This window comes from Lepidochelys olivacea (genome assembly GCF_965140295.1).
Source record: "Lepidochelys olivacea isolate rLepOli2 genome assembly, chromosome: 27".
Taxonomy (NCBI): domain Eukaryota; kingdom Metazoa; phylum Chordata; order Testudines; family Cheloniidae; genus Lepidochelys; species Lepidochelys olivacea.
The window spans coordinates 14,901,367-14,910,515 of record NC_140437.1 but is presented as its reverse complement, the minus strand read 5'-3'; the positions used below and the strand labels follow the sequence as shown (position 1 = coordinate 14,910,515).

General features: G+C 48.8%; 1 protein-coding gene across 1 annotated transcript; it reads left to right on the top strand.

Annotated features, from left to right (window-relative positions):
- Positions 1 to 385: 385 nt before the first annotated feature.
- On the top strand, positions 386 to 4,256 carry EPOP (elongin BC and polycomb repressive complex 2 associated protein). The gene has a single exon (XM_084615609.1). The coding sequence runs from the start codon at positions 619 to 621 to the stop codon at positions 2,734 to 2,736; it is 2,118 nt and encodes a 705-aa protein (XP_084471735.1). The 5' UTR covers positions 386 to 618; the 3' UTR covers positions 2,737 to 4,256.
- The last annotated feature ends 4,893 nt before the right edge of the window (positions 4,257 to 9,149 follow it).

Genomic DNA, 9,149 nt, shown 5'->3' with positions numbered 1-9,149 from the left:
ATGGCTAACGTGCCCAATCAGCTTCCAGATTTGAGAAATTATTTGGTGGGGTGTTTCCTACCATATACTGTACGCCGGGAGCTTGTCTTTAAGAAAGCAAACCCAGCAAAAGGTGGGGACTCCCCCGCAGGATTCCATGCGGTACCATTTTTAGCCCACCACCTCCACCGCTTTGTTTGCTTAGCATCTCGCTGGCATCGCCCAGCAAAAGGGGGACCTGCTGGCTGGTCTCTTTTCGGAGGGAGGTTATTTTTGAAGCGGAAGGTGGTGGTGGTGGGGGGGGCGGGGGGAGTCTTGGAAGGCGGCAAGATGTTTGGCTTCTTTACTTTTCTTTCTCTCTCGCTGCCTTTTTTGGTTGGGGAGGGGGAAGGGGAGAAATCTAGCCCCAGCGCCGGAGGAGGAACTGGGTATTTGGAAGATGTTGCGAATCATTGACTGGAGCGTTTGAAAGGGAAATCGACGGCTTTGCAGCTTCCCCCCAACAGACACACACACACACAGAGACCCCTCTTCTCCCCTTTTTTTGTGGGTTGGAGTTTGTGATCAAGGAGTGGGAACGCAGATGCCCTTCTTTCCAATGACCCCTGGGGAAGACACAGAGTAAATTCTCCTTGCAACATGTTCCTGACCTGCGAAGGGACCTTCGGAATGGTGCCAGCCACCATGGATTACAACGGGGAAGCCAGGCCAGGGGAATTCCAGACTGGCTATCAAGAAATCGAAGGGATAAACCTGGGATACTTACAGATCAATGGCACACAGATGTTTGCTTTGGCCCAGGTCCTCAGCGACCTGTTTAAGGATATCCCCAGGACCACCATCAGCAAGAAGATGGAGACCTTAAAGATCAAGAGCCGCCGCTGCGATCTCAGGGAGCTCCGGACCCTCAAAGCCATCAACTCCGTGCCCACCCGAGCGGTGAAATGCTCGCTCATCTCCAAGGCAGACCTGGAGGCGCTCTGCACCTCCTGCAAGAGCCTCAGCCCCCGGAGGAGGAAGAGGAAGAGGAGAGAGCAGCTGCTGCGGCCGGGCCCCGCGGATCTGTTCGACTGCCCCCGGCAGCCGCTGCGGTCCCCATGCGGAGCCGGCCCCTACTGCACCCAGGAGCCGGGGATCTGCACCCAGCTGGCCCCCGCACCCCATCCCGCCCCGGCCGGGCTCTTCCAAAACTATGACAAAGCCACCCGGGGCAAGAAGGGCTACGGCCTGGGAGGACGCGGGGGGCTCTTCTCCGGCGTGTTGAGCGCCTACCCCCAGGACCTCCAGCGGCTCCACTCGGCAGCCCGGGCGCACGGAGCCGGGCAGGCGTCTCCCCAGCCGGAGCCCGGCAGGCCCAAGCGGGGCTCCTGCTGCTCCAAAGGGCTCTTCCCCGAGGAGAAGGGCCCGGGGGCGGCCAGGAAAGGCCGCCTCTTCCCGGGCTGCAAGAGGCAGGGCACCTCGGCCGGCTACTCCAGCGACTCGGATTCCAGCCTGGACTTCGGGGGCTCCAGCCCGGCCACCTCCAGCGACTCGTCGGAGGAGGAGGAGGAAGAGGAAGAGGAGGGGGACACGTCGTGCAGCAGCGAGGAAGGCAGCTCCTCGGAGTCGGAGAGCAGCTCGCTGTGCAGCGGGGACTCGGTGCAGAGCACCCGCTACAGGCAGGCGGCTCTGCCCAGGTTCCAGCAGCTGGCCCACCCCCCCAGAGAGCCCAGCGGAGACGAGAGGCTCCCGGAGCCCCACAAAGCAGCCCTGCGTCCCGATCCCAACCTCCTGCTCCTGTCCCAGCAGCTCTGGGCCAGGACTCTGCGAGCGTCAACTTTGGAAAGTTTGAGGCCGCTTCCAGCCCTGGGAGCCGGGGCTCCGCAGCAGCAGCCAGAGCTAGTGTGCGCAAAGCCGGAGGCCCCCTCCTCCCGTCCCTCCCCGAGCTGCAGCTACCCTGTGGGGGACCCACAACAAAAGGCGGGAGGCCGTGGGGCGACAGAGCCCTGCGCCAAAGGGGAGGATTTGCACAAAGATGCCTCGAACAATGCAGCCTCGTTAGGCCCCAGTGACCAAGCAGAGAGGCAGCTCGCTGCGCTAGCCGGGGGATCTGCTTCCCAAGAGCCAGCCCTGGGCTCAGCTCCTCCGCCCTCAGCTCAGGAATTCGCAGGGAGCCTCAGCCCGGCTCCCCAGGGGGCCTTAGGGGAGCCCAGGAGGGAGCATTTCGACAGGCTCATCAGGCAATCCAAGCTGTGGTGTTATGCAAAAGGGTTCAACGCGGATGGGAAAAGTTTGCGGCCCGGAGGGAAGACAGAGCCGTGCAAAGCGGCCGAGCTCCAATGTCCGGGCTCCAAAAGCGTACCGAGCCCCAGCCCCTTGTCAAACAAAGCTTTGAAAGGCAATGGCTCGGAAAGGAATTCCAAGCGCAGACGCCTTGCCAGAGGCGTTGAGGCAGAACTGCAACAAAACTCCAGTAAGGGGAGGCCACAAAAGACTCCGAGGAGGAATGCCCAAAAGGGAAAGGCCCATTGCAAACGCCTGGCCAGCGCCGGGCCAGCCCCAGGCAGGAATTCCTTCAGCCTCATGGGCAACTTCCCCTGCACCCCTTCCCTGGTAGTGGGGGAGGATGGGGATCTGCGTCCCGCCGCCTCCCTGTGCGTAAAGAACACCTGCGCGCTCTCCAAAACGCACCCGCTGTGGAGCTGGCAGGTGGGCGGCAGCGCCCTCCCTGTGCCCCCCAGCCTCAAATTCCGGGGCTGTGGCCTGGAGGGTTTCTAAACGAGGCCGGATGAATGTTCGCCAGCCAGGTTTACATGCAACAGTTGAGGGAGGGGGCGAGGGAGATGGGAACCGGATTAATCCCAAAGACCCTAGGGATCTGAAGTGCCCAACTGGAGACGTCTTGATTTTCAGGAAGGGCTGAGCACCCCAGCTTCTAACCCACCCCCAGGGCCCTTTAAGGTGACTGACCTCCCCAATCAAATGTACCCCCCCAAATCACATTAGGAAACCTTGGCCACATATATCTACTGCTGGGAATTTGGAGAGGGGGAGGAAAGTGATTTCAACTCTGGTTGTGGCATGATTTCTTTTTGGGGGGTCCAACTTTCGGGGGTTCTGTGCGAAAGTAAAACACCCGCCCCCCAAACAGGTCAGCTGGAGGAATACCTCACCCCCTTTACATTCAGTGGTTTATTCCAACCAGGGTGATTTGGACTAAAATGTGCATATTGCGGGGGAGTGTTCAAGGAGTCCTGCCCTCCTTCCCCTCTCCAAGTTAAAGGAGAACTGTCCCTCCTTTCCCATTCACCCCAAGTTAAATGTATTGTCCCTTCCCACTTCCTCTGCGTTTGTGGGAGAATTTAATGCTGTCATCCCAACACACATTAAACTGATCTCATCAAAGCTTTCTCTTAAAAAAAAAAAAAGCTGAAGAAAGAAAAGAATGGATCTAATTCCTCCTTTCCTTGATACATGCATTGGATTAAAATAATAATCACATGCAGAGAGAAAGAATGATCTCTCTTATAGAAGAAATACCCCCTCTTTTGCATTAATCAGTCTCATACGAAAAATTGCAAGCAGCTATTTAAACCGAATAATCTACTTTATCTACCAAAGAGAAAAAAAAACATAACCCCTCCCACACACACTAAAAAGAATAGGGAGTTTTGTCTGCAAAAAGAAAACAGGCGGGTTTCAGAGGAAGTTATTGGAAACTTCTGCATGTAAATTAAAAAGAAAAAAGAGTTGTTTGCTGGATACCCTAAGTCGGATAGCCTAAAGGTAGCAGGCCTGTAAAAGCTTTATAGGCGCAAGAAATAGGAGCCAGGAGCATTAGGAATAAAGTACAGATGGACAATTTGATCTCTATTAAGCTCCAAAGTGGAATGCGGAGAAGAATGTTGAGAGAAAGTTTCTCTTGTCTGTAAAGGAAATCATATCTCAGTCTAACTCTGCTTACAAACCAGTGGCCCTTTCGACTGTTTCTGATTTGATTTCACCCCTCTCTGACATCAAAATTCAACTGGCTCTGAAGTCTGTTCAGTTTTGGAAATGTTAGACAAATCAAAGCGACTGTGAGGGCTTTTTTTTGTTTGTTTGTTTTTTGTTTTGTTTTTCTCCCACTCTTTTCCAGCATAAAATATTTTCAACAAAACGCGGATCTGACACCGTCTGAGAACCTGCGATTCCCTCACTTTCAACACATTGGTGTGAATGTTTTAATTCCCCCCCCCCCGTACTGTTATAATTGACTCCAGCTCACATCGTATACATCGGGTTTTACTTCCAATAGAAAGAAAGAAAGAAAGAAAGAAAGAAAGAAAGAAAGAAAGAAAGAAAGAAAGAAAGAAAGAAAGAAAGAAAGAAAGAAAAGTAAAGTTGTGGCTCATTATAGAATTATAATCAAAGCAAATATTCAAACCAGGCCACTGGTGATTTAGAGTTTTAATGTCATTCCATCGTTGGTGGGAACAAAATATCCATTACAGGCCAAAAATATTTTCTCTCGAATAATTTATTGGTTTCTCTTAGGCATATTGAGTTATTTTGATGCTAAAAACATTTTTTCTTTGTTTTGCATTTTTCATTGATTGGGTTTTTGTCTCCATTTTAACAAAATGGGTGGGATTCCTCCTATGCCTGTGCAATAACTGTGGAAGGTTATAAAAATCTGCTGTCTGTGTGCGAGAGAGAAATACCTATTCTGTGGACGTCTCTCTCCCTTGTGCAGTTTGCTTTTAAACCTCTTTCTAGCAGACGGAGTCCTTGTCTCCAATGGACACAGGCGCACAAAAATGGAGTCTTTTATTCTTCGCATACATAGACTGAGCTGGGCGTCCTGGCTGCCCGAACAGGGGATGTGAAAAGCAAAGCCCAGGAGAGAGGGAAAGAGGCGCGCACACACAGAGAGAGAAATAATCTTGGTTGTTTTCCTTTTAATGTCTTAAGGGGAAGGCGGTTCTCCAACGCCTGCTCCAATCTGCACATTTTGCTTCTGGGCTAGTAGCTGCCAGGTCCAAAGCAGATTGTTTGAAATGTGTTTTCCAGGGTTTGTTTGTTTGTTTGTTTGTTTGTTTTGGAGGAAGGGGGAGGAATTTGCAAACGGATTTGTGGCTTTTGTTAATTGCAAACCACTGTTGTTTATGCAAGAGCTTGGGATAACGTCAACAAAGACGCACACACAAAGAGAGAGAGACCGGTTTAAAATATTCAAAAAGTCTGCAAGAGGTGCATGGCTGCTGGGAATGCCAGGCTCCCATCCGAACGTGTTCGCTAGTTTTCCTTTAATTATATGCCTGGTCCTGAAACCCTTGGGCATGCAAAGCTCCCAGTGAAGTGAAAAGGAGAGAGAATTTTTGTTTTTTAGCCTGGATAAACTGAGCAGAAAGGAGACACTTTAGCTATCAATGTTGCTAAAGCAGCAAGCATCAGTAACACAAATAACTCAGGAATATTCTCTGGGATGTAATCACCTCAAAAAGTGTGTGGGTATATATGTGTGTGTTTGTGTCTGTGTACATATGACACACACAGATTGCATACACGCGCTACTGTCTATGCACACATACACACACATTGTATAATGTGATGGAGGCTGTGAATATAATATAATATACCTCAAAACTTCCTCTCTTCCCCACAACACGCACACCTTGTATACTTAAGCCACAGAGACCCCCTGCTCTGTGCTAAAGAAATACCTTTCCCCCGACTCTTTGTTTACATGTTGCAAAGAAATGGATCCCAGCCAGGAACGTGAAATAAGCTTCATAGCAATTCTCCATTTCCTTCCCAAAAGGGTGTTTTGTTTTGTTTTTTAAAAAAGCCTTGTTGCAATGCAATACAAAAAAATAGAAAGGAAAACCCAGCCCTTATTTGATATCGTGTGGTTTCAAAATAAATAAACACACAAACACATAAATAATTTAATAATAATAACAAGATTAAATGGTGCTTTATGGAAAACAAGCAAAACCTCCCGGATAGAAGTCACGAGCGCAAAAGGCATGGGAGGACTGGCATGCTGGAGAGGATGTTTGTATTTTGGAACAACAAATAATCAGTTTGCAACCCTGGAGTCCTTGAAGCTAAACAGGACTCCTTGATAATAAATTTTGTAACCTCGCTTTGTTTCCAAAGTGGGTGCAAAAGGGGGAAGAACCGATTTTTTGTTATGCCATTTTGTTTTCCTAAAAGCGCTGGACCAGAGAGGGGGCAATCCAAAACAACACCTTTTGTTTACAAAACTTTTATAAACTCTGGCTGCTTTTTTACCAAAACGCAGTTAGTTTTAGACTCAGGAAAATCTCAGTGTGGATGTGGGGGGATGCTGTGTGATTTAAGGGTTTATTTGGGGGAGGATGGGGGCTTACTGGGTTTTCAAAGGTTGGGCCCTTTGCTCTACCTCTGCATAATTGGATATGCAGTTTGGGAGCAGAGCACAGAGCAAGCTCTCGGTTTTCATTTAAATCACTTGAACTCCGCAGGAATGGAGGTGGGTTAAATTAGACTTGACCTGCTTTGCTGATCAATCCAAAAAGGGGTGGTGGGGGGGGGGAGTTCTGCACACAGGATTTAAAGGCACAGCTCTCCCTTTTTCCTGGCAAAGGGGATAAAACAACAATCCACCAACAACTTGTCAATAATAACACACTGTCCCCCAGTCCAATGAATTAGAGAATCGGTGTCATTTCAGAGGTGGGAAAGTTTGTCGCCCGGACATTGGTTCCATAGATAAAGTTTCTCTTTATTTATACTTTATCCCCAGAAGGATTGAAGGGAAATTATAATCTAGGCGTTTACCTCTCGTGAATTCTTACAAGAATCAGGCAGAGAACTGGCCACGTCTGAAACTGCCCCCCCCTGCTGTGATGAACTTTTATCCAACTTCACAAAACTGCATTTCCTCTGATTGCTTCCCCCCCCCCCGCCCTTCAGTTTGAAACACGTTTAAAAATATATCCTCCCCCCCCCCAACCGTATATTGGACTTTTTCTTAAGGTTTACTGTAACTTTATTTATTTAAAGTTGTTGTAAGTATGTGACTATGAAAGAGTGTTACTCCCTGCGTGCAATATGGAATCTAGGCTGAGGAATAAATATCTTTTTACAGAGCTAAATTGTATATGGCCCGGATTTGTGTATTAGGGAAGGGGAGGGACGGACGGTGTGCTTCGCTGGTTTGTGAGTAGGCAGAAGGTGTGTGGATATATTTCTGGGTTTTTGCTTTGTTTATGGGGGTGTGTTTGTGTGCCCACACTTGGAGGTGCGTGCCTATAGGAGATGTTTGCCTGTGTCAGTGAGTGTGTGACATGTGTGCTCCTTTGTGTACACCGGAGGTATAGGCATAGGCTAGGGTGTTTGCTTTGTTTGTGTGTGCACGCATATTTGGGTGTGTGGTGTGTGTACAAAGAGCGGCTTGTGTGTGTTTTCTGCATGAGCCAGCCCTTCCATTGCTGGTGTTTCCGTTGTGTTTGTACGTGTTGTGTCTACGTGCGCATATGACTGTGAGACGAATGTGGATCTGTGCTTGCCTGTCGCATGTGGATGCCTGAGGGGGAGAATGGTTTTATGGGAGCGTGGGGGTCCATTTGATTAGTTTGTGTCTGTGTGTCTGGCTTGCATGGGTCTGATGGATTGTGTGCGTGAGTGCGTGGCCGTTTATGCAAGGGTTTCTCTCGCCTGAATGAAACATTTCCCCTAAACATGCCATCGCAAATCGGTAGCCACTTCCGCCTGATTTGTAGGCCAGCCACGAATACTCACAGAATCTGCTCCCCATCTAGGAATTTCTCTTCGAGGGCCAGGGGACTTGCTGCCTCGTCTGGAATGAGTGAAATCTTTTCCCCCGGAAAACCCACCAAAGAGCGAAAGATCTCGGCTCCCGAGACTAACAGCGACAAATGTAAGCAAACAAACAAACAAAAACAGCCCCCCCCCCCAGTAATAATAAATATAATAAACAATAAAGCTAAGAACCAAAGAAAACACAGAGCTTTTATACTGGCAAGGGCTTCAAATAATATTGCCAATACAAACTCTGAACCTCAGATTCTGACCTGGAAAACATCCACCCAATTCTTTTGATTCTCAGTAGAAAGGGGGCTCTGGAGTCAGGCAATCGGGAAACAGGGATCCCACAAATCTTGACAGGGTTATGCATTTACTGGGATACAACGCCATCATCCTTTGCTCTTTGGTCGGCTAGATCCTCACACTGCTCCTTAAAAAAGAAAAAAGGTGAACCCCACAGTCTAAATAAATGCCAGCAAAGATTCCCCCGCGCCCCTTCCTCCTTTAAAACTGCCTTGCAACTTTCCTTCTCCAATGCGCGGAGCGAAGGAGTCAATGTCAAAGTTATTCCTCCCCCTCCCCGGTTTAAAGCCTGTTCACATCTAAAGGCAAAGCTCGGGAACATCCAGGGATCCGGATCGGTTTCCCAACCCGGGCAAAGGGCCGGGAACGCTGCTGACTCCGAGTGGCAGGCTCGCCTCAGATCTCATCCAAGCGGCATTACCCCAGGACTGTTTTTATCTTTTTTTGTTTTTAAGGGGGTCATTTAATAAGGATGTTAATGATCTGCACACAACTTCCCAAGGGAAAGGGAGGAGGGCTGGGGGAGGAGGAGAGAATGCACCCACCAGCCCTCAGGAAATATTTTCAGATATTTCAAGTCAAAGGCTCCTGGGGAAATATATGGGCTAGGGGCAAGGAAGGGAGGTAAATTGTAGGGGGCAGTTTCATTTATTTAGTTTAGTGTCAGGTCGTTAATGATAAATTAGATAGCTCAGGGAGGGGCTCAGGAAAACAGCAAGCTGTGAGAAAAAGACTAAACCACCCCATCTAGGATCTGTTGTGGAGGCAAGGGGGAGGGAGAGAGGATAAAGCTAGGAGGGGGTTTGAGGGATTAGATGTCACTATAAAGGCTTTCAATTTACCATGTTTACATGTAGTCAACAGAAGAGACTGAACAAGGGTTTACGGTGAGTTATGAGGGTCTTTCTAACTCCTATATGGCCTTATTTTTAAAAAATAAAATAGTTTTTTGTTAAGGTATCTGCAAACTTTTCCTGGAGGTAGGAAAAACAAACCAACCCAACAATTACACTTTTGAGGCTCTCTCAGCTGTTACATATCAAGAGGTAGAGTGGATGCTTTTAGCAATTGAGAGAAATCAGCCTAAATGA